At 36.9% G+C, this 26913-nt stretch overlaps 1 protein-coding gene across 1 annotated transcript in view; it reads right to left on the bottom strand.

The window, feature by feature from the left end:
- DMXL2 (Dmx like 2) overlaps positions 1-26913 on the bottom strand; it is a 132121-nt gene that overhangs the window by 11629 nt on the left and 93579 nt on the right. The window contains 13 exon segments of the mRNA XM_032481200.1: positions 1059-1180; positions 1265-1351; positions 2140-2202; positions 5596-5713; positions 6504-6705; positions 7144-7229; positions 7730-7860; positions 12187-12365; positions 15263-15511; positions 17403-17530; positions 19094-19170; positions 22619-22810; positions 23210-24291. Of these exon segments, the coding sequence (XP_032337091.1) occupies positions 1059-1180; positions 1265-1351; positions 2140-2202; positions 5596-5713; positions 6504-6705; positions 7144-7229; positions 7730-7860; positions 12187-12365; positions 15263-15511; positions 17403-17530; positions 19094-19170; positions 22619-22810; positions 23210-24291 (2716 nt within the window).

Below are 26913 nucleotides of genomic sequence, written 5' to 3'. Positions count from 1 at the left end.
GTACCCAAAGGACAGTCCTTATTAAAAAAAAAGAATAAATATCCATGAGAAAAACTTAGTTACAAGTCCTAATCACAGCGAATTTTCGTACTGGTTAACTTTTTCCCCTTTGGGCAAAAATAATGTTCAGGGGAACTTTACTGCTGCACAAGTTGGAACAAATGTTTGTTTTAAAGTATTTAACAGATTTCCTTCTTATCCTATATAGAAAAAGATTCTATGTCCCCTTCAAGTACAGATATCCCATGAATGAAATTCATACATTTTAAAGAAATTTGAGTTTTAGGATTTCTTAAAGTAAGGTACTAATTATCACAAAAATGTTAAAGTAATTTTTATTTTATATTACATGGTTACATGTACTCTGAAGTATGACAGTGAGCCTAGTTATATTATATACTAACAAGATAGAAAACTCAACAGAACAATGAAAGAGCCTATCATGGCACCATTCCCAGCACAGAAAGTGTCTAAGAGTCTGGAGAAAAGCAAGAGGTGGGGCAGGCATGGAGGAGAAATCCCAAAACAGAAAAGTGTTACTGCATTCTTGGTGCGGTGTCCACAGTTTTACTGAAAAGTAAAGTTGTCTACATTTTTATCTGTAAAAAAGGTATGCTTTATAAGGAGCTAATCAAGAAGAAACACTGAAAATTACTCAGTAAACAGGACTCGTCAATCAGCGTAATTTATATATTGGTGTGTTCTGCCTTTCAGTCTGATTATCCAGATCTGCCGAACTTACTGGATATTGTGTAACCTCTGACATTTCTTTGAGATTAAATGTCAAAGTGGCAGTTGTTAGCATTAGGCTTGGATGTTGAGTTCTGACTCAAACACTCCGAACAGTTCAGGGTCTAACAGAAGAAGTACGAGTAACCTGTTCACTGATGTAAGCAGCGCCTTTTCTTGGCAGCTCAACCAGTTATGTCTGTGTCCTTACCAAATGAAGACAGAGATACGTACACTTTTCAAGGTCATTCAAATCACGTGCATATCCATTTAATTGGTCCTTTTTGAAGAAAACTACATTTAAAATTGATGACAGAAGGCAAACAAACCTTTTGGATTCTCTGTCATATTCCTCCCCAATCCATATATATGACTGACAGGCCAGGAGAGAAGTTACATCGAGTTCTTGTACATCATGTGTTGAAGCCAAAACAATTTCGTTACAGTTTGCCTGTAAAGCAAAGGCAGAGTCAATAATTTAAGCAATTTCACTAAAACAAAGTATCACATTCTTTATAATGACTAAAGATTTCACCTTATTAACAGAAAACGCCATGATCATATCCGATTCCTTATGGATGATTTTCGCCTTTCCACCCGGATAGCCCAGATCCGCTTCGACCTGCAAGACATTTGTCAGAGGCTGTAGATGCCGCAGCACCGCTCTGTATAGAGATAAGAGCATCCCACAAAATTTAAAGGAAGGACAAGAAGAAAATGTAGCAGCAGCAGCAGCAAGAAAAAAAGTCCCAGTAAATTTAGTGTGTTGAAAATTAGCTTTGGAATTAGTTTAAATTCTCTGATGCCCTGTATTCACCCCAATTATAAATATTTCCATGTTTATTACAGGAGACTGAGTAGCTGTCACAAAAGATAGCTAGCATAATTTTCACTAGTATTTGTAACAGGCATGTGTCTCTTTTATCTCTTCCAAAAGTGCAAAGATACTGCAGTAAGAAGGTGTACAGATTAGGAGGCACAGACTAGAGGAAAAAAACATAGAAAGACAAAGGGGTCACATAAGAAAGTGAACATTTTTAAATAAGGGTGATGAGATGGGAGTAAGAAGTTGGACAGAAGAACAGTTAGGAATGGAGGAGACTGATGAGAGGAAGTAATAACGCTTCGAGTCAAAGGGGACAGGAAGGGAAGATGAGGATCATGTTTAAGAACAGATGGGGGCAAGGGGCAGAAGTGAGGATGGAACAGGAAGCAAGGAGAAGGCCCAACGGCAAGAAAGATCAAGCCGGACACGGCAGAGCATCTCCTACCCTGTGCCACTGAGGTGTGTGCGGGCAGCGAGCACTCTGACTGGTGAGCCAGCAGGGCAGGGCTGGTTAGTATCAGAGCTGAGGGGTTAGCTCCTTGAACCTTAGAGAATGAGCTGGACAGAGGAGCGCGGAACACTACCTTGACGTGGCAATCTTCTGCTACGCAGTTTTGTTTGACCTGCTCCACATGTTCTTCTATAGACTAAGTAACACCACACCGTCACAAACACAAAACACATGCATGAAACGAAATCACAAAAAGAATGAAAATTTTCAAACTGAAACTGTCGCTGCATCACTTAAAGACGGCAAAAATGAATTTGCAAGCCTTAAAAATGAATCTAAAAGCACAAAATCAAGAAAGAAATTAAACTAAGTTAAATGTGATGTCATCGGATAAAACACAACACAAAGCAAAACAAGCAAAAGTAGCATGACTGTTACATACATAAAAGCAATTTCAAAATAAAAATTCAGTATTTGTATATCCGTTATGCGACTTAAAGCTCTAACTTAAACTGTCATCTCAAAAAATAAAACCTACGTGTACGAGCAGATGCATCCTACATAGATTCTTCCCCAATGAGGGTTTATTTTAAATTAAAAAAAACTTACTTTTTTCTGAACACAGATTGGAAGCACTGATGATTTTTCACTCTTACTTACAAGGAATATATCCGTGCAGAGAGATTCAGGGGTTAGGAGTCACGTCAACCACTAACTACATATAATCGTACGATTTTTCTCCGTGTAAGTCAGTGTTTGACGACATGCGGCACGGGAAAGAACGCTCACAAATAACTTGCTCCCGGTTGATGGCAGGGCCAATGGGGATGGCTACGATCAGAAGTAGTGTTTTTGCTCTGCTGTGGAAGCCTCTGAAGGTTTGATCAGAGCAATACATTCCTCCTAACACCTCCTGAAATGCCTGCTCCTCTTTCAGCCAAAAGGGCCCAATGCTCCACGCGGTCAGCGACAGCCCGCGGCGGACGGTGAAGGGCTGTGCACGGCCCCGCTCGGCAGGAGCCACGCTGCCGAAGAACCACTTGCCCTAAACCACCGGTGGCGAAGTCTGCCACATTTGTCCTCTTCGCAAAAACCTGTTTTGTGGACTGTTCTTCTCTAACACATTCAATGAGTGAAAGCACCTTCTTATGAACATATCTAAAATTTCAGCATTTCTCAGAATTTCATTTTTATTAAGTAATTTTTAAAAATTAGCCAACGTTTTAGCATTCTTAGAATTTGGCCAATTTTACTAATTGATCAATTCACTGAATTTACCAAATTTGTTGATCATCAATATCTTATTTAATAATTTAAAAAGATAAAACACTCGTATTGGCTGAGCAGTTTTTTTAAATTTTGCGTATTTTTGAACTAAGTGACCAATTTTTATTTTGTCTTACCAGCTTTAACATTTTTTTTCATAATTTTTTTTCCTACATGTAAACCTTTTATCAGGAGATCTGTTCTATTCAATACAGTAGCTGATAACCACGTGTGGCTATTTAAACAAAATAAAAAATTCAGTCCCTCAGTCACACTAGCCACATTGCAAGTGCTCAATAACCACATGTGGCTGGTGACTATTTCCATTATCACAGAAAGTTCTATGGGATGGCCTGAACAAGATACTAATCTCATTCAACGATTTAAGACTCTCAAGCTACAAAAGAATACATGGTAAAAATTCTTCCTTCCATCCAAACTCCCAGCCACTGCTTCCCTTCCCTAGAGCCAACCAATGCTTAACAGAGCATTTTAAGAAATGTTCAGTTTATCTGTCCCACTTGCCTGTGCATGGAGAGCCTCTGCTGGCAGAAAAAGAGAACACACAGCTTGTGCTGCTGATCCCAGAGCACAGCGATCAAGGAAGGGGCATCAATAGGGGAGAGAAGGGGCAGAACAGGGCAGAGGCTTAAAGGAAGAGGGAAGCCAGGAAGGAAAGAGCAGATCCTGGAGGGCAAGACAACAGCCTGAGGGTCCATGCAACCTAGACCTGGCTTCCCCCAGCACTCGGAGGCTCTGATGATCCAATGAAGCAAAACTGCTATAAACCTTATGAATAATTAAAGCCTATTTTCAAGAAATCACTATGTTTAATAATTTGAAGACCTAACACTCAGAAAATTGATCCTTCAATGAACTGGCTCTCTCTGAGTTAACAGCTCTCACTGAGCAAGTATCTTTTATTTTAAATCTATTTCTTAGATTTCTGTGTCTTATTTTATGGGATTTGGGCTCAGCAGCACTATAGGAAAAGCAGCAAAGAATGGATTAGATGAAAGAGGAAATGAGTTTGGCTCTATGACTCCCCTAGGAAACCCTACATCAATCATTTCAATACCATCAGGATCTCTTGTTATCAAAAAAGCTTATAAGACACAAAAGAATCCCTAAAGTTCATTCCTCTAATTTCTTCTAATTTTTAAATCCTCAGAAAAAACAAATGGCTGTTCGCAGGGACTGACCACAATGCCCATCCAGGCAGGCGGGTGACTAGCGAAGAGAACGAGCCAGGAGGTTCTGCTGCCCTAGGCGTGGGGGGAATTTGAGAAGCAGTCCCGTGTTCTGCCTGGGGAAACAGCCGTGCAGACCGTCCCTCTCAGTTTTCACTTTCCTAAGTGAAATAGAATTCATTTTTGTTTCCTCATAGATTTTCTTGCCAAATTTGTAATCACATCTGACACTACCCTGATCACTCTCCAAGCTGCCCGCTACCTCATTAAACAGCCAAATGGACTAAAACGGTCTAGATCTGTGCACCCCTCATTTTACAACGAAGAGATCATTTTAAGTTCTAAAGTGACTCTCTCCCAAATTTCTGATTCTTCTTGAACCCTGTGTGGCATTACATCGCTAACATATTTAGCTTAAAAACCACCACGCAATGTAGAATCTCTTCCTTACTGTGTAAAAGCAAACTTCCTTCACCTTGTATTTGGTATTTCTGTAATTTAATCTCTCTCACAAAATTATCCTGAATTTGGTGCTCCTACAGTTTATCCTGTCCGTTTCTAAATGCTAAATAAATAAAAATGTTTTCAAAGGTTTATGCTGTATTTTCAATTAAACGATATTTAGAGAATCGTAACATAGAGTATACTCGTTTATACATTAAATTCCCCAAACCATCCATCACAATCTTATTACATGTAAAAGCCCAATGGCAAATACGATAAAGGAGGTACCAACTTTACTTGATTATACAGGATTTATCAAGGGACCTATGTTGTTTCACTGTTATGAAATAAAAACTGTAAGTTTTTATCTTAAAAAAATTATCAAGGGGAGGGTATAGCTCAGCGGTAGAACACATGCTTAGCATGCACAAGGACCTGGGTTCAATACCCAGTACCTCCATTAACAAAAAGTTCTTTGTAGTTTGGTAAATTATTACCTATGATGTATGAAAGATAGTAAGTTCTAACCAAAAGTAAATTTCAAATAAATCAAGCACTGGCTTCATTAGAAATGTTCATGAAAACTAAACAAAGATTACAAGATACTGGATTTGACACAAAATTGTAAAATGACTATAACTCAATAAAAAAAGTTAAAAAAAATTACAAGATAGATTTTTTTTAAATACCTCACTCTGCTTTCTTTTCTTAGTGAAAATATATCTAATAAATGTCTCTTGAAGGACTTCTTGTTTTACAAGGAAATGCCAAAGTCGTTTGACTGGAAGTGCAGAGGAATCCCGGGATCTGGTTAAAAAAAAAAAAAAAATTAACATATCATACTATCTTAGTCTATAGAAAATGTCTCATTATTTGCAGATTTTTTTTAAAACCTCCATTACTGCAAAGAAGATGCAGCCTTAAGCTCAACAAAATTTCATAGTTTATTTCACTTCCAATTTTTAGTTCTAAAAAATCATTCCTTCATCTAGCAATTAATTCTCTAATTACAAGTTCTTTGAATGCACAGGTTGGGCTTAGAGTCGAATGAAGCTCCTATTCTCTTTTTAAATTATACTTTATGTTGGCTCTGTTGGTTACAACATATCACCAGTGAATATAAAGTCACACAGTTCATTTTTAACAGTCTAACAGGGTAAAAATAAAAAGCCTTGCTCTTTCAAGGGTATGAGCAATACTCTTAATTATGGCCAGACAGGTAGAAGGTTAAAAACATCAATAAAAACCCTAATGTGTTTAGTACTAAATTACTGACAAGAGGTCAGTAGCACCGTGTTTGCATATGTAGATTATTATCCCAAAACATTTCTACAAGAGTTCTTAAACTGATGATAGAAATACAATAAAGGTTCTTTTTCCTGATGATAAAATTAATATGTCTATCAAAATACAGGTAATACGGGAAAAATAATTTTCTATCCAGATTTCTGATGTTTTCCTTAGCATATACTGCTAAAACAGGACTACAAGTTCAAAGTTATGTTTTGAATGCTGTTGGCATATTACTTTGCCAAACTGTCTTCCAGAAAAGTTAAACCAAGCTACAGTCCTATCAGCGTTAAAGGAGCATTCGTACTTGAATGGAGTATTTTCAGGTTCTAGCATCGCTTTATTTCGAAGAATAGCTGGTCCAGCCCCTACTGAAAGGTCAGCTGGATATGTGTTGATGTAGTTGGGAGGGGGCCCTTCAAACTGATCCATTTTCTCTTGCAAAATCTGTTCCCAATTCTCCAAGTTTTTAATCACAGCAATACCTAATGGTGATGTTACAGGCAACTCTACAATGGAAGAGAACACGACATTTTATTTTGATTATAAATGACCATCACCATTTATTTACAAAATCCAAACGATTAGAGCCAGAATTTCCAAAAATATAAATAAATCTGAAAATGTTAATCTAACACCATTTGGATTCCCAATGCTTTGAACAAAACAGAAGACCACCTCTCTAAAATGAGCTGAGAAAATGTCTAGCTTCTCCAGGCTGGTTCCCTGCCTTTTTTTTTTTTTTCCAGCCTTCTAGGTAGACAGTGATTCTTGCCAGATGAATGAAAACCACAGACTAGAGCCTAAAATAAACTAGACTTCATAACATCACCAATGCGGTATTTTCTTTTTTAGTACCCAATGTTTCTTTGTATGGATTTTATAATGAGAAACTTGAAGATAATTTGATGTATTTAATAACATTAATTTTCAAATTCCAAACTTACCAGAGAATTCCAATCCAGCAATGGGAAAGAAATTCCTGACATTGTGCAGTGCTAGCTTAACCACTGCCAAATGTAGAAGAGCCCAGCTGTTCAAAAAGGGACAAAAAAAAAATTCTCCTTAATTGAAAAATAAAGTCATGAGAGAAGCATAGTGATGATCTCTGTCAACGGCCTAGCCCCATCTCCCAACCAGAAGAAAAGCTGTTTTCCTCCAGCAACTTAAATTAGAAAATCGTACCTGTGTAGTCTCTGAAAATAAAAGACATGCAACAATGTTACACTTGCAATATCTGAAAATTACCTAATGAAGAGAGGCTTACCACAAAGTCACATGGAACCCTAATAGCACCTCAATAAATTATGTATTTTTCCCACTAAAAATGTTTGTGCCAGCTAGTCTTTGAAACTGAATGTGAAAGAAATACTCTACTATCTAAGAATTTACCGCAAAGGTACAGAATTCCTAACCTGAAAACTTAAGTCAGGTCTTGTGTAAATTCATGATGATAATGTTACTTAAAACTAGTAGTATCAGGATTTTCTACAAAATAAAAGGCAAAAAGAAAAGGAGAAAAGCCTTATTTACCTGTAGGAGTTTGGGTCTTGGTGCTCCTGTATCTGAGTATCTGAAAAAAAAGCATCATCTTCTTCCTCATCGCTATGAATGCTTTCATCCGAATCATATATAACACCGCTCTCAGACAAGGGGAGAAATGGCTGCAGTAAAACACACAGTTATTTTTAAATGTATAATGGGGTTAATTTCTGTACCAACTTAACACTGAATATTTCAAATGGTGTCATCCTACATAAAAATTTTCTTTCAAAAAATGATACTAGACCTAGAAAAGTCAAGGAAACACACTAAAACTCTGAGTCAACAAAATAATTGAGTAGCTAGATACAACACAAGTATTTTTTAAAAATCAAGTCTTATATATTATATGACTTATATTCCTTACATATTCCTTATATTATAAGACTTATATTCCTTATATATTGGCAATAATTAGTTCAAAAAGTCTAGAGAAAAAAGGTGCACTGAAAAACATGTTAAAGGAAAAACTTTATGAAAACTGTAAGAGCTATAGAGAAGGAAATTATAAATCCTTCCAAAAGCATAAATAAGGAGACTGAAACATGTAAAAACTGAATCTTTAATTTATGGGTTTTAAGTAATTACAGTAAAAATCTTTTTTTTAAACTTGATAATGAGTATAAAGTTCACAGGGAAGGAAAAAACATGTAAGATTAGCTGAGAAATCTTTTAAAAGTGAAAGACACCATTTCTTAGTAGATATTAAAATAAATAATTAAAAGAAGTGCAGTCTAGCAATTAATCAGTGGAAAAACGTAGGCCAAGAACAGTATACAAATAAGAAATTAATATATGACAAAGATAATAACGTCATCCATCGTTGGGAGGAAAGGACAGATAGTACATGTGTGGGGACAGACGATAAAGAGGGCAACGAAGCCTGCCCCTCACTGTATTCTACGTAAACAAGAGAGGTAAAACTTAGAGTTACAAGTTTAAAAGAAGGAGGAGAAACAGCAGGAGTAAACAAAGGAGGAGGAGGAAATAGAAGTAAATATTAATGGAAAGGACTTTCTCTGCTTAAAAACAATGTAACAAATCATTTTTTAAAAGTATGGACAGGCATGACTAAATAAACTTTCCTGAACTTCTGTGTGTCAAAAACATCATAAAATTAAAAGGCATATAACAAACTGGAAAAAGCACCACAAGTAAGATAAACTGCTTCTAAAGGATGCAGATTTCATCTTTGTTACCTGAGAATGCTTGAAACAGGAATAAAGAGCTCATCTCAAATTCAAAAAAAAAAGAAGACAAACTGCTGATATCCTTAACACAGAGTTCATTAAAAGTAAGGAAAAATATTAAAATTCCAATAATTAAGTTAAGAACATGAAAGTCAATTCTTAAAACAGAAAACCTAATGGCAGTAAGTCCATTAACATTTTTTATGTCACTAATAGGAAATAAAAATTATTTAATCTATCAACTTAACAAAAATGAAAAAGAAAGACTTAATTAGCGTAAAAGTCAGATGTACACTCACTATTCTCAAGAGAGTATTGATCAGTAACCTGGACAGTAATCTGGAGATAGTTATCAAAAGCCTTTGACCCAACACTTCTTAATGAAATAATCAGAATGTGAACAGGCTTATCTAAAAAGATATTAACCTCAGCATTATTGATAAAAATAAAAAAATTTATACAGCAAATACCTGATAGGCAAAGAGTTATGTAAACCATAGTACATTCATCAAACTGAATAGTCATTTGGTCATTAGAAATGATATGTACCTAGAAACAGTGACAAACCCAAATACCCACTTATGGTTTCTAATTATCATTCCCCACAAAAAGGAACCAGGTTCTTTGGAGGAATGGTTGTTCCCAGTTCGGGCAGGAAGTGTGCAAGATTAGCCTAGAATAACTCAAACTAGAAAGAAAAGAAACTCAAAGATTACTGGAATAGCTCTTAAAAAGATTCAGGAGCCAACTGAAAAAGGCTCTCATTGGCAAACATGGGATCATCTGAGCATCCATAAGAATTACTGCCGTGGATTAAAACACATAAAATATGTTTAAATCCATAAGATCATAACAAAACTAGTAACAAAACAAAACTCACTGGCCTCCTCTGAAGGATGTTAGACAATCAACTCATCACTTTGAGAACTGGTACAAAAAGCAAAGAATTTATTCATTTTGTCTTTCCCTTTCGAAATGTACTTCAGGGTAACCAAACAGGCTGATGACGGAAAGTATTCCAGCAAATAAATGAAGAATAAATGTGAGGATACTGTTATCACAATTTTTAAATTCCCGTTAAAATAATGGTATTTAGGCAAAGATCATCAACCAAGATCACAGGAAGAGTGCCTCCTGGTGGAAATACACAAAACCACCAGTGTGGCAGCCCTGCACTCCCCTTCTGTCCAGTCAGAACGGAACTCAATAAAGCCTCTAAGCTGAACTTTCACTTTACAGAAAAACAGGAATCAGAGGAACATGTTCAGAACAAAACATGGGGATGCCATCAGCAAAAGCCACCAAGCCATTTTAAAGGACAAATTTAGGGGCAAATAGAGGGTGAATTCAACAAAGTGAGATGAAGGTGGAACCCATAGATTAAAAGAAACTTAGGGGATATCTATCTATCTATCTTATTTTGGATCCTAATTTAACAAACCAGTTGTTCAAAAATATTTAACATATAATTGGGGAAAATGTGAATGCTCTGGATACTTGATATTAAGGAATATTGTGTGTGTGTATATATGTAGTGTGTGTGTACATGAGAGAGAAAGTGTTTCTGTTCAAAATCCTTCTTTAAAAAAAAAATAGTGAAATACTTATTAATGAAATTTCATAATATTTGGGTTTGCTTCCGAACAATCTGTGGAGTGGGAAAAACTATAAATGAAATAAGACTGTCACTGAGCTGATAATTTTTGAAGCTAGGTGAGGATTCATGTGCTATTATCTGCACTTCTGTGTATGTTTGAATTTCCATAATAAAGGTTTTTTTGACAGCTATGATACATTGTTAATGGTGTGATAAATAATTTATCTTGTAATGTCAACTGAAAAAATCAAATATACGAGTCCAATTATGTATTTTTTAAAAATCTGAGGATAAAAGAATCACATTTGCCCAAGTGCTAACAGTTACCTTTGGGTAGATGAGTGCTATTTTCCTTCTTCATACGTTTTTGCCTCTTTCAAATTTACAAAACTTTGTATTAATCAGGAAGAAACATTTTTTTAAAAAAGAAAATGAAGCTGGTACATTATCATTGCAAATGTTATCATTCACATTAATGATGCAATAAGATTTCATGAGAAAGAAAATTTTCAAATTAGAAAGGTGGAGAAGGGTACTGCTGATATATTTTTAAGAGTACTTTATTAATTCCCTGGTTGATTAGCTAAATACAATTATACATGACCCAATCAGTAGCCTCACGGAGTAAGCCAGAATCATCACGGGAAGTATAAAGTAGAATCCTGACAGAGTGTAAACCCAGAAATCTGCACTCATATTTGCCTAACTCAGAGGCCCTCAAACTTCAGCATATATCGGAGTCACCTGGGGGGCTTGCTAAAACACAGACTGTTGCTCCCCCTCCCAGGGTCTCTGAATTGGTGGGTCTGAGGTGCGACTCCAGAACTCGCATTTCTCACAAGCTCCCAGGTGACGCTGGCACTGGTAGTTCTGGGGCCACACTTTGAGAACCACGAGCCTGACCAAACTTTTTAGGTAACAAAAATCAACCTTCAAAACTCACCTTGAAAGACTTTTTAAAGATCAGCTTAGCTGACCAAAAACAGAGAGAGACCAGCACCAGAAGAACTCTAAGATGCGCTCTCACACAAATTTTAAATGGGAGGAGGCGTGACGGGACATGTATTCCCTTACACATAGCAAGGTGACAACAGTGTGAACACATGTAAAGAGGGAAACCTATCGATAGGAGGTGATGAGCTTAAAAGAACAAAGCGCAGTAAAGCACACACCCAGCACGGGGTGAAGCAGGACCGTGACCGATCGAGTCTTCATGAGTGCTCTGATCCGCAGAGTCTTCTCTGCTTTGGAGAAACAGATACATCATGGGGCCTCACAAAACTGTTCATGGTCTGGTGAAACTCAAATGTCCATCCATCTCCTTCCACTCTGGTTCCATGCTGGCCAAGGGAACCACTGACAATCAGAAGATGGGAACCTAGATGGTAAATACAAGTATTCTGGTGCCTAGAAAAGGATGATGCTGATTACATGTTAATAAACTGACTTCTGGTTTATACCTAAGCCCCATATGATTTTAATTTGTCTCATCCATATCAAGTATCTGATCATTCCTGAATGACTATGCAGTCTCTTAACTCGAGAGATTAAATGTCTAAACTATGGTGATCCGACCCAGAAGCTGCCCCATCGTACCCAGGTGATATGAACACAAGAGTTGATAAAACACACATAAAGCCTCCATTCCTCACCCCCCTTACCTTTGCAACAAAATAATCCCACATACTAAGTTCTGGAGGAATAAATTTTTCTTTGTAAGATGGCCTTTCTGCAGGCACTGGTGGTGGGGTAGCATCCTTTACAGGCCTTCCAGGTACCAGCATCCGCATGTTAAACCTCCTGCGGTGTTTATCGATGTCTTCAGAAGGAACAGGAGGTGCTGAGTGAAGGCAGGAAAAAAACTCACATTTATTTTTCCATTATTAATTCAAAAAGTTAAGCTTTCTTTTCTCCCTACTCTTGCCATGTTTAGACTTCAGTCTTACTTACATCTGTCCATCTAAACTTTTCAGTTACTGCATCAGTTTTCCAGCAATCACGGCAGAGATGCAAATAGAGCATAAAAGAATAATATGCAATGAAGCAGCCTATATGTTAGATAGAATACAGATCAAAGTAATTCTATATACAACGTATTAAATAAATGGTATACTCAGTAAGTAATTAAGAGAGTGCCTGAGTGATTATTTCTGGCTATGTTGTTCAAGAAAGATTCACTGAGTAAACATGTGGGGTATAAAGCATGCCTTAAAAGAAAAGCAGAAGCTCACTGCGAAACGAGGAAGGGACGTCAGAAATAAATGACCAAAGGTTTGGTGAAATGAGGAGTAAACTGCTTTTGCTAGACAGGCTTCAGGGAGGGGAGTAACAACCACAGTCTGGAGTCAGGCTGGGACTAGCCTGTGGATAGGAAGCTGGGAGCTTATCCTGAGAGCAACTGCCATGCAAGTGTCTTGAACTAGTCACATGATGAGGTATCGTTTGCACGATCAATTAGAGAGGAAGGTGGGACGATCTGACATAAGAGCCTCAACTAGTATGGTGGGTGGTAAAGACAGAGAGGAAGAGTTAGATACAAGAAATACATAAAAGAAATACCAAAAGGATTCTGCAAACACTGGCTATGGGAGAGCCAGAGAGAAGTCAACCTGGTCCTCTCCTGAGACTCCCCATCATAAAAAATAGTAATTCTATCTCAACTTCTCTTTGATGGGTGTGACCACTTTTTACTCTGTCCATCACTAACACCCTAGGCTAAAACACTTGTATCTTTTTTTAATTGAGGTGAAATTTACATAACATTAACCATTTTTAAACTGTACAACTCAGCGGCATTTGGTACATTCACATTGTTGTGCGACCACCACCTGCAATCCAGCTCCACAGCATCCTCACTGCCCCAAAGGAAACCCCAACCCCACAAAGCAGTCACTCCCCGGTCCTTCCTCCCTCTAACCCGCGGCAACCGCCAATATGCTGCCTGTCCCTGTGGGTGGACTTACCCTCAACACTTCACATAAATGGGTCTGGCTTCTTTCACTCTGGGTAGTTTTGAGGTGCATGCTGGTTATAGCATGTGTTAGCACTTCATTCCTTTTTATAGCTGAAGTACACTCCATTGTATGTTTATACCACATTTTGTTCATTTTCTTTTAATTGAAGTACAGTCAATTACAATGTGTCATAAATCTTAGCAACGTTCTCCTAGGGCAGTCTACCCATTCATTCTTGATGGTAACCCACAAGATCTTTTAAGTGGGCTATTTCAAGAGCCTCCCACACGGGGACCCTACTTTTCCTCTTTCACATGGTCTGTTCTCCACACAGTGCTACAGTGGGGCTTTTGAAAACCTAAATCAGATTCTATCATTCCTCTGCTTAAAACCCTCTAGTGGTTTCCTATCTTTCTTTAGAGCAACAGTGACAGTTTTTACACGATCCATGAATCCCTAGCTGGCCTTGCCCCCAGTTACTTCCCTTGCCTCCTCTCTGCCCACACTACCCTGGCTTACAATGGCCATTCTGGCCTCCACTGTAGTTCCTGGAAAGGGTCAGACTCAGTCCTGCCTCACGCCCTTTGCACTCCCTGCTCCATCTGCCTGAAATGCTCTGGCCCCAGTGCACGATCTGATCCTGACTTCCCTAGGACTCTGCTCAAATGCTACTTAATCAGAAATGTGTCTTCTGATCACCCTAACTAGTTGTTCCCTTCCCCTTTCCCTCATCATTCTCTTTCCATTCACTCTGTTTTATTTTTATCGTAGTTCTTATCACACCTGGAATATTATTTGTTAATTTGTCTGTTGTGTTCACTCCCATATCCTCAAAGCCCAGAACACTGCCTGGCATACAGTAGGTGTAAGTGGATGCAACCCTGAATGGGTACCCAGAGGTTTAAGCATCATGACTTGATAGATGAATTACTGTGAAAAAATAATAGAAAACTCAGGAAGAGAAAAGAAGTGATTGGCCAGGGGTGGGGGATGACTTTCAAATTTATAGTGCACTACAACCAGGTAGGAAGATGAAGATTAAGAGCCACCCACATGGAATGGGAGTGGAAGCAATGGGGGTTGGTGAGATCGCCTCCCTCACTCTGACTTACGTGGGAACCTATTCATTTGATTCCCTCGTGGGCAGTGAGGACACAGGTTAGAACCTGTGCCAATTAAACCCTCTGTGCCACTGACCCCTCATCTGTAATCAGGCCACTTCTAAAGATGAATGAAGATCACTTCCGTGTTGCAGCACCACAGTGGGAAACTTCCCTATGCCATCAGTCTTCATCTTATCATCCTACCATCTTAAAAAGTGGGCTAAAAAATATACTCTAGTCCATAAGGAAAGAAAAAAGGAAAGAAAAAGGAATAAAAAAAACCATGTGCATGATTGGAACAGCCTTCTTGTCCAAGACCACAAACTTAATCAGAAGCCAGCTGCTGGGATGCTCTGTGATGATTGTGAGGGTCTATTTAAACCTCCCTTCTCTAATTGAAAACTATCCTCTTCCAGGACCTCACTCCTTAACACGGTCTCCTCACTTACCTTCACCTTTCCTTTTTTCTTTTTTATCCTCCTCAAATTTGTCCTGGTTTATCAAAAAATGTTAAACTGTATTTTTATTGTAACATGAATTTAATTACTTACTATCCTAACAAGAGTGTTTATACTTTAAATATCACTGATTTTCAAAATAAAAATTCTTAAAACATTAAAAAAAACTTTAACACTGGAAACTATTTACATTTACATACATTATTATCAAATTCACCTTACCCGAAACACTTTCTGATTGTCTCTGAGGTTTCACTACAAGTTTCACACCTCCTCCAAAAACAGCAGCCCACATTCGATTGTTTAATGGGTGGGCTGCAAGTCGAAACAATTCATTGGAGGAATTGGTGGCAAGAGCGTGTATTAGCAAACTTAAGTACACGGCAACAACAGCTTCACACAACAAAATGTTCAGTTTTGGCTGGTCTTCATCTTGGGCTGAACTGAGGAGGTTAATAAGTGAACTCACACCTGTAAGGGTATAGAACAAGAAGTCTGTCAGCATAACACTCCGAAGGAAAAAAACCCAAGTTTGCAATTTAAGCAAAATTATGTATCTATATATTATACGAAAAATATATATATGTATGTGTGTTTGTATATATATACGTATGTATATGTGTGTGTATATATATGTGTATGTGTGTGTGTGTATATATACACACACACACAATTTGAGCAACAAAATACATGACAGAATGCTTTATAGCCCATAGAATAAAGTAAGAATTCACTGAGGTGTACAGATATAATAAAGAAATGAGTAAATAAATGAAAGGGGGAGAAGAGAATGCTCTTCCCGAGACAACTTCAGCTAGGAAGTAGAAGGAATGATAGGAAACCACCGTCTAGTAACCCCCACAGTCACATCTGATTCAGGCCACGTCATCACTGGATGCTAAAATTAGGGGGTAAAAGTATTGTATTTCACACAGTGTCAAGCATTCTCTTCAAAAGATACTCATTAATTGCAAAGGGAAAGAAAGCAACTTTACAAAGGAAAAATCTGGCAGAAACTACTTTACAAAGTCCCAAGTGATCAAAGCCAGCGGCACCAGTAATGGGACCCAGTGGCGTCATGTGCCTCCTGACACTTCACAGCGAGAGGGCGCGATGCCTCTACTGTGGTGTCCCTAAGAGTACAAAACCTGAACCTAACGCTAAGAGGACATCAGAAAAACCCAACTGAAGGGACATTCTGAAAAATAACTGGCTAGTGCTCTTGACAAGTGTCACAGTCATGAGAGACACAGAAAGAAGGACTACGTATTAGAGGAGACACAAGACACAACACAAGTAAATGTTACACGGAAGACATTAGCGGGACAACAGGTGAAATTTTCAAAAAATCTATAGATGAGAGAACAGGATCGTATCAATATTAAGATGCTGAATTTGGTAACTGCTATGGTTATGTAAGAGAATGTCTGTTTTGGAAAAGACAAACTGATATATTAAAATGTAAAGTTGCATCCTATCTGCAACTTACCCTCAACTACTTCAGAAAAAAGGATACAATATACACACAGACACGCTAAGCGAGAGAGAGATGAAAACTGAATGATAAAATGTCAACGTTTGGGGAGTCTGGGGGAAGGTTACACACAAATTCTGTGTACCATTTTGTTGTTGTTGTTGTTGTTGATTTTTTTTTCTTTGTACCATTTTTGAAACTTCTGTAAGTGAAATTATTTCAATAGGAAGTTAAAACAGAAACAATTATGTTTTGAGAAGCTGATGCACAAATGAATTTTATTTGAGCCTGTCACTTCCTCCACTGCCCCTCTTCACGATGACCATTAACATGTAACCTCGGAGTAAGAATTAAAGGACGTAGCGGACCAGGAAAGGCTAGTAAGAGAGTGAAGAAGGTCTGAAGTAATGATGTGGAGAATGAGGAAGAGCTACCCGGAGGAAGGGGAGAACTGGCAGGCACCAGGACGGAAGGGCCACGCCGTGGTCACTCCTACCTGACATACACCGACGCTCTTGAGAATAACTGCGTCCTGACACACCTGGGAGAGGAATCCCTGTGAGACTGGCTCTCTAAGACTCTAATTCAGAACGTCTAAGGTTAAGGAAGACAACGTGCTCACCCTTGTGAAGGATGTTTAAACCCTGTTTTTTTATGCTGGTCAACACAGCTGGTTTTTGAAGCCTTAACTTTCTGGATCTTTAGACAACATTATAGTACGTAAGAAATCCTAATCTGTAGCAGAAAACATCATCAAAAACAAACAAATAAAAACGTATTCACCAAATTCACAAACAACAATAATCAAGAAATCAGTCAGTAGCTGTTTAAAAAGGAGTGGACAAACAGAAGGTTTAAAAAAAAAAAAAAAAAACCTTAAATTCTCACCAGGCCATTGAGCAGGAGAGGAATTTGGTGTTGCGTGTTCTTCAATGCTTTCTGTCCTCAGTCTTCGACGATCACTTAAAAGAAGTCCTTGATAAGCCATTCCTGTAAACTGGTTTCCTTCTGTTTGACTGCTAAAACAATTAAGGTTCAGTTACATATCATCCCGACAGAGGTAATAAGCAGTCGTACTTTCTACGCATTTATTTTATTTATTTTAGATGACTGTAGTGAAAACAAAATGCTTAAAACTGAATTCACTATCCTAATAAAAAGTTATTTCAGAAAGTTCTTTAATAAATTAGTTATAAATATTTATTGATAGTTTTTTAAAACAAAATACCAGATTTTCTACTTGGGCATGACACTTAGTCTCTAAAGTCTTTTCCAGATGCTGTAATACTTGAAAACCTTGTCTATATTCACTTATTATTATTTAAAAAAAAAAAAGTCTGCCATAAGGAGACTTCTGCTGGTACTAGGATGTATCAGACAGAAAATTTCAGGGTATTATTTTGTGGCATTTCTTAGTTGTGCAAAGTTGTGCAAGCTTAACATGGGATTAAAATATGAACTAAAAATCCGAAAAATCCGATTTTAGAAATACCTAATCCTAAAGCCAAAATGTGCCTAAATATTTACTTTCCTTATCTTTATGGAGTGAGGGAAATACAAAAGCAGAAAGTAGAGCTGACTCCCTGAAGAGTTCATCACAGCCAAAGACCCAGAAAATAAACATTTCAACAAAATTCATCTGGATTCTCATTTGGCACCATTTTAACCAGTGACTGACATCAAACAAGTTGTCTTTGATCATTAAGATGACCACAGTCAACTAAATAAGCTCTTTTTTTTTTTTCTAATTTACATTTCCACGTTTTTGGAGTTAGTTACATGCATGACCTTACTAGGTTAACGTCAGAGTACAGGCCACTTTGAGAGAGTAATTCCTTATTCAGTAATAAATCTTCCCACAAGAGGTTGCTGAATTTACAAGAAGAAAATCTAGACGTATGTTTAATATAAATTTAATGTGATTCTATTTATGTTACAAACTTTTCATTTACTAATATAATTCATTTAAATCTAGGTCACGTCTCTGATTCAATTTCTTACTACTTAAACTGCCCCAGTCATTAAAATGCAAAGTTTACATTAATGAAGGTGATTAGACATTTATAAAAATTCAAAACATTACTTCCAACTGGTATCACTTCTTGAGACTTTTATATTACACAGAAGTGGGTAAGTAAACCTGATTTTAATAATTCAGTATTAGGAATGTACTTTGTCATTTTTCAAAAGTTCTTCCTCTTTCAACTGAAAACCAAACAGAATCTGATGCTAAAAGGAATAGTTCCTAAGGGGGAAGAAAAATTAGAAAGCTTCACTATTATAAATTATTTTGGATAGTGAACACCTCTTTTCTTAAAAACAAAAAACATGGGGATGATCATTTTTCTTTACGATTTGTCATTTCTATATGTCTCTGTTATTACTAGGTGATAGCTTAACTAAACAAAGAATTATTTTATTTCTCATTCTCATCTATTAAAGTATACATGGCAGTTGTATTTCAGGACTTTTCAGTCCCTAGGAAACAGAACCTTAAAATAACTCTGGAACAGTTTAATGTTTTTGCTGTATTAATACTATTTGGGGTGATTTCTTTTTTTTTTTTTTTTTTTTTTTACCTGTAGCTGTGACTGTCACATAGTGCTTGGTAAATTGACGCAGAAAGAGATGCTGCAAGTGAATGAAGTGTGTGCACCTAAAACCAAAACAGCCACAATTACATTGTGTACTAATATCCCTACATAACAGTAATATCTTAAAAACTGGAAAATACTCAAAAAACTAGTAATACCATAAATAAGACTAGATCCTCTGTGAGACTAACGCTACCTTAAAACTTCTAAAATAACACTCACTCAGTTTAATATGCATGCCCACAAAAAAGCTAACTGATTCACACATATCTTTATCAAATATTTATTACTGTGAGCCTGCCGTTCAGGAGGCCCTGAGTAAAGTGCCAACGTTCACAGTGCGGGGACTGTCCTGGCCTGCTAATGGCTAGCTTAAATATGAATACTCAAAAAAAAAAAACAGAACCAAAATAAGCATAGAATTTTCAGAGCTTTTATTAAACTCTTATGAAATTCCTCTTGATGAAAATAAAGACTTGCTCTTATCAATACGAATGAATTAAATATTTAGAAAATGTATCGATCACTGTGTAAAATGGTTAATTTTCCAGAAAGCAAATAATTTACTTAGTACTTAGAAGTAGCGTGGTCTTAGAATTTTAAATTCAGAAAGTTTAAAAATTATCACTATAATATAAAAATCATCCTAAAATGCCATACTGAATCAACATTTTGAGACTCATAAACTTTTAAAATGTGAAAGGATCTTAGAAATAGTTTCATACTTTTTGAAAGCTTGTCCAAATTGCTGGGATGACTTTTAAATTACTTACAGCTTACATGCATTTAGTGCATTTTCTGCATTTCCATATCCACCTATCAAATAATTTAAGTAATCTCTGCTAAAATACTGACATAGGTTCATTCATGCTATGCTCTAATAGACTGATGTGACCAGTAAATCTTGGGTCCTTCAGAAGAATGTACTACCAGAAATCGAATGTGTCTTTCAAGCCAAAGAAAGAAAAAAATAAAACTGTTGGGGATCTGAAATGACATCAGCCACTGGAATTAGAAAAAGCATAGCACAGATACATGTAGGGAAGTCTGATCAACTCTCCAGATCCCGTCACACTCCCTCGCGATCCTTAGAATCTACCCACTGTTTCCAGCATAGGATATAGTTTTGTTGTTGTTTTGTCTGGGGCCAAATTGTTTTAATTGAAGTACGGTCAGTTACAATGTGTCAGTTTCTGGTGCACAGCACAATGTCCGAAGCAGGATATAGTTTTAATGTGGGGCAGTAACACTGCCAAAACTCTAATGGCCCCAAACCGACTGCACAGCCTGCAACAAAACACAATCATCGGGGAAACAGTAACGAGGGTACTTTCTCCGGAGCTATTTCTGATCAATCACGGCTCTCTAAAAGATATGCCCCAAACATATTTTCACAGTATCTTGCCATATAAACAAATAGTTATAAATACTTCTACTTAATGATTCATTTAAGTGGAATGGAGAATCCAGAGGAATATTTGGCTTTAGAATACTGTCTAAAAAGTTAATTTCATTACCAAAAACAGTATTTGCACTTTTCAGCAAATGGTGTTGGGAAAACTGGACAGCAGCATGTAAATCAATGGAGCTAGAACACTCCCTTACACCATACACAAAAATAAACTCAAAATGGATCAAAGACTTAAACATAAGACAAGATACAATAAACCTCCTAGAAGAAAATATAGGCAAAACATTATCTGACATGCATCTCAAAAATGTTCTCCTAGGACAGTCTACTCAAGCAATAGAAATAAAAGCAAGAATAAACAAATGGGACCTAATGAAACTTACAAGCTTCTGCACAGCAAAGGAAACCATAAGTAAAACAAAACGACAACCTACGGAATGGGAGAAAATTTTTGCAAGTGAAACCGACAAAGGCTTGATCTCCACAATATATAAGCAGCTCATACGACTCAATAAGAAAAAAATAAACAACCCAATCCAAAAATGGGCAGTAGACCTAAACAAGCAATTCTCCAAGGAAGAAATGCAAATGATCAATAGGCACATGAAAAAATGTTCAATATCACTAATTATCAGAAAGTGCAAATCAAAACGACAATGAGGTATCACCTCACACCAGTCAGAATGGCCATCATTCAAAAATCCACAAATGACAAATGCTGGAGAGGCTGTGAAGAAAAGGGAACCCTCCTATACTGCTGGTGGGAATGCAGTTTGATACAGCCACTGTGGAAAACAGTATGGAGACTCCTCAATAGACTTACCACATGACCCAGGAATTCCGCTCCTGGGCATATATCCAGAAGGAACCCTACTTCAAAATGACACCTGCACCCCAATGTTCATAGCAGCACTATTTCCAGTAGTGCTGACATGGAAACAGCTTAAATGTCCATCAACAGATAACTGGATAAAGAAGCTGTGGTATATTTATATAATGGAATACTACTCAGCCATAAAAACCGACAACATAACGCCATTTGCAGCAACATGGATGTTCCTGGAGAATGTCATTCTAAGTGAAGTAAGCCAGAAAGAGAAAGAAAAATACCATATGAGATCACTCATATGTGGAATCTAAAAAAAAAAAAAAAAAAACATAAACAGAAAACAGAAACAGACTGATAGACATAGAATACAAACTTGCAGTTGCCAAGGGGGCAGGGGATGGGAAGGGATAGACTGGGATTTCAAAACGTAGAATAGATAAACAAGATTATGCTGTATAACACAGGGAAATATATACAAGATCTTATGGTAGCTCACAGCGAAAAAAAAGTAACAATGAATATATGTATATTCATGTATAACTGAAAAATTGTGCTCTACACTGGAATTTGACACAACATTGTAAAATTATTATAAATCAATAAAAAATGTTAAAAAAAAAGTATTTGCCTACCTTAAAGGAAGACAATAACTTTTCCAGAAGTAAGAAAAATGCTTATTTTTCTTTTTTCTTTTTTAATTGAAGTATTACTGATTTATATTATGTTAGTTTCAGATATACAGCATAGTGATTCAATATTTTTATAGATTATATTCCCTTGAAAGTTATTACAAAATAGCGGCTATATTTCCCTGTGCTATAAAATGTATCCTTATTGTTTATCTATTTTATACTTGGTAGTATGCATCTCTTAATTCCATACCCTGATCTTGCCCCTCCTCCCTTTCCTCTTTCTTCCCACTGGTAAACCACTAGTTTGTTCTCCGCATCTGTGAGTCTGTTACACGTTAGTTTTATTTTTAAGATTCCACATATAAGTAATAACATAAAGCATTTATCTTTCTGTCTGACTTACTTCACTAAGCATAATACTCCCTAGGTCCATCCACATTGTTGTAAATGGCAGAATCTCAAGAATGATTACTTTCAAATTACAGTCACTGGACAAGTAGTCTTGAACTGATCAGACTGAGAAGGTAGCAAATAAGAGTACTTTAAAATGTTTCTTCTAAGTTCAACGGGGAAGACAAGCAGAACGTATTTACCTTCTCAGCGTCTACAATACCAAATGACCACACACTGCACGTTACCTTCACATCTTCAGTACTGGGATGAGGTGGTGTTTTCATCTGAACAATGGTATAAAGTATATCATGGATGTGGTTATTTAGGTACAACACAGGATTAGCGATGACCGTTTTCGTGGCAGCAATACTTGCTGAAAGCAGAGGCAGGGTGGTAGGCAGGGGCAGCGGAGACTGGAGCTGCTTCACTGTCGTTTCCTGTGAGTGATAGATTGTTTTTTTTCAAAGCACTTAAAATGAAGGACAAAAAAAGCAATGAACAGCTACATGATTAAAATACTGGCAGTAAACATCTGAATAAAAGCAGTATGTTGATGTTCTTGTTCGTTCATCCTACAAACATTCTCTGTGTACCAGGTACTATGCTGGTTGCAGATGTCAAGATGTTTGACAGCTGTGCACTCAGGCTTTTGGGCTCCTCCTAATTACCAGAATTTCAATCAAAAAAGACCCAAGCAGAGTGTAAACATGGCCTCCTATGAAAAGAGGAGCTGACCATATTAAGACTAACTAGTAAAAAGAGCTTTATAGCTATAAATGATGAAAGAGTTACTGTAATAAAATAACCAAGACTGTAAACAAAAGTGAAGTTCATACCTGCTGTGATTCTTGTAGCAAAAACTTGAGTTCCATCCTTACTGAGGCCAGGCCACCGCCCTGGGCTCCATGAAGGCTGCAGTAACTAAGGAACACCCGCAAGAGATCTTGGTTCTTCTGCAACCACAACTTCCGTCTTTCCGCATGCTCTCGTTTAGCCTGCAGTCTCCGTCTTTCTATCTGGTGCCGTTCGTAGGAACCGATATCTGGTTTGTCCACTATCTCTTGCTGACCCAGGAGATCACTTTCGACTTTGGAATACGCTTTACTGGCATATTCTTTAATAACTGACTCATGATTACAAATCTCATGCAAGGCAGCAATTTCCTTTTCAAGCCAGTTATAGAGTTGAAATCTGAGCTTCCCTCCATCTACTTCATAACCTGTAGCCAGTGTTCTTAGCTCAGTCATAAGGATCTTCAGACAAGCTCTGAATTTTAGCTGTTCAGCAATCACATCAACTTCAGCATCCCCTTCAAGACAATCCTCCTCCTGAGGAGTTGGTAACACATCAGGGTCTGAGGCTTTCAGACTTTCTGGTCTGCCTTTCTCCCTGGCATCCACACTTTTCATTACTAAACCGGCAGCATCTTCGTCGTCTTCTTCTAAGGCACTATCATGCTCTTCACCCCAGTCAAGACAAAGAGGTTCCTCATCAACTTTTACTACCGGCTGACTCCAGTCAAACTGTGATGGGGTTACATCTGACCAATCTATGCCAGAACTCGTATCGCCATCCCTCAGAGGTTTTGATTCTGAAGGTATGTCACCCGTCTTCTTAGAAACAAAGTCAGGCTGATCATTTTTTGAAGGTAAGGCAGATACTTTGGTAACTTTGGGAATTTTGGAGAGAACTTCCAAGGCTAAAACAGGGCATCCAACTTTAAAATGAGCATTTGCTGTGGTAAAGAATAATTTTCTTTCTATGAGGTTAATTTTATCCACAAAGTTCTTCTCCGTTTTGAGACCTACAGTTGCCAAAGTTCCTTCCGGGGAAGCAAGGTTTCTCCGAATAAGCAAAGGATGAGTTCGAAGGTAGTTGTAGAAACTAAAAACCACTGGGTTACAAGATTTGACGGTAACTACAGAAATCAAACAGATACAACCACAAGGTATTGTTAATTTGTACTTATAAATTAATTTGTACAAAAGAATAAAGTGCGTTGGCGTTTCCTCAAAATAAAGGATACTTAAATATTAACCCAGGACTAGTTAAACTGTGTACATCCACGTAATACATCTGAAATAAAAAGAATTTCCCTCTATTATGCTATGGAGTAATATCCAGAATATATAAAGTAAGATAAGGTGCAAAAAAGTATATATAGTAAACTACCTTTCATCTAAGAAAGTGAAGAGGGAATATACACACACACACACATTCTCTCACTCTCTCATATTTTTTAAATGGAAGGAGAACACACAATTTTTTTTAATTGGTTCCCTAAAAAGGGGGGAAAATAGGGTAGAGAGATCAGAAAAGAGGCTAGATTTCTCTGAAAATACCTTGATTTTATGTATATTTCAAAACAATGTCAACATTTTGTATCATTTTAAAAGAAAGTTAATTTTTAAAAATTCACAGAAAAGCAAAAGCAAAATTAAATGATTCTTTGTATCAAGTTGGTAGGAAAATCACACAGGGGAACTATGAAGTGACTTTAAAATAAGTAATTTGACTGAGTATCAGTCAAAAAAAGGTTAAACTGTTCTCAGTAACCATGTTATGAAAAATATCTGCATCATTATTCTGAAACAATTATATATACAAAAAATAGCATAGAATTATGTTGATGTCATAGGAATCCAAGCTTTTCATTATAAAACATAAATTTGAAATTTCAGGAGAAAGAGCCCTACACTCTGTATTTGAATTAGAAATTTCAATGTCAAAACATGTATCTCAGGGGGAAAAAAAAATGTCCTAGCTCCATTCACTGAAACAGCCTAGAAACGATGACCAAACCTGTAGCAATGAGGGTCCCTGTGCCCAGGCTGTGGTCTCTAAAGAAATTATCAAAGAATAATGTCAAAAACATTCAAGAACTTGAAGAGGCTCCCACTGGTTAAAGTGGAGATAATCTGAGCATCCATAATAATAAACTGCAATGGATTAGAACATAAATCCATCTGAATCTGTGAATTCAAAACAATCTTGAAAAAAATAAAAGTTAGTTGGTCACATTTGTAGGATGCTAGGAAACCAAGCTATTATTTTGAAAACTGGTAAATAAAGAGGAAGAATCAAACATGTGTATTCCCTTTACTATACATACTACTAGGATTCCGAGTAACGGAACAACAGGGACACAACCAGCAAAATCCAAAATTCAAGAAACTACAGGACATTCTGATTTCTTTAATAAATGAATTGGGGTGGTGGGGTTGGTACGTAAACTAAACACAGATCAAAATAGACATATTACAATATATTTGTATTGTATCATTTGGATCTTGATTCAAACAATTCAACTGTATACGATTTTATGAGACAACCAGGGAAATCTGAACACTGAGTATTTGATTATTAATAAAATTTTGAAAAAAAATTTGCTGTGTGTTGTAACAATGGTATGCATTATGTTTTTAAAATAGTCCTTATTTTTTAGAGATACATGTTGCAATATTTACAGATGAAATGATGTGCTGGGTTTGCTTCAAAATAAATCCATACAGGATTGAGAATGGGAGGGGGTGGAAAGGATGGGAATATATACGACACGAGGTTGGTTATGAGTTGATAACTATTGAAACTGGATGACAGACCCACAGACTTTCATTATACTATTCACTCTTTTATGAAATTTCCCCAATAGCAAGCTTTTAAGTTACCCTGGAAAACATAAAGAAATAAAGCTAATCTTCCTTCTTACAAAAACATGCACATTTTATCAGAATTACCTGGGTAACTCAGACACCTGTTTTTCTTCTAAAGGTTTTATTTTTTTTCCTTAAAATAATATAAAAATATTTATAGCAGTCCCTCCTTATCTGCAGTTTCACCTTCTGTGGTTTCAGTTATCTGAGGTCTACTGAGGTCCAAAAGTATTAAATGGAGAATTTCAGAAATAAACAATCCGTAAGTTTTAAATTCCAATTTAAAAATAAAAATGAATGAATGAATAAATGAATGAATACATAAATAAATGTAAATAAATAAGAATTCTAAAAATTAACAGTGAGTGGTTCTGAATAGCATGATGAAACCCTACACTGTCCTGCTCCATCCTGTCTGGGATGGGAATCATCCTTTGTCCAGAGGCATCCCACGCACTGTCACAGTACTGCAGTGCTTGTGTTCAAGTCAGCCTTATTTTACTTAATAATGGTCCTCACATCTAAGAGTAGTGATGCTGGCAACTCAGCTCTGCCGAAGAGGAGCCATAAAGGACTTCCTTTAAGTGAAAAGGTGAAAATTCTCAATAAGAAAAAAATTCGTAAGCTAAGACCTATGGTCAGAACGGATCTCCTATTCACGAAATTATGAAGAAGGAAAAAGAAATTGATGTTAGTTTTGCTATCACACCTCAAACTGCAAAAGTTATGGACACAGTGCTTGGTAACTGCTTAGTTAAGATGGAAAAGGCATTAAATTGGTACCATAAGCTCCTGAGTGAGAGAGACCACAGTCACATATCTTTTATTATAATACATTGTTATAAATGTTCTATTTTATTTTATTATTAGTCATTGTTGCTAATCTT

Source organism: Camelus ferus, chromosome 6, assembly GCF_009834535.1.
Source record: "Camelus ferus isolate YT-003-E chromosome 6, BCGSAC_Cfer_1.0, whole genome shotgun sequence".
NCBI lineage: Eukaryota > Metazoa > Chordata > Mammalia > Artiodactyla > Camelidae > Camelus > Camelus ferus.
Note: the sequence above shows the minus strand (reverse complement) of the source record. Positions and strands in the feature narration are given on the sequence as shown.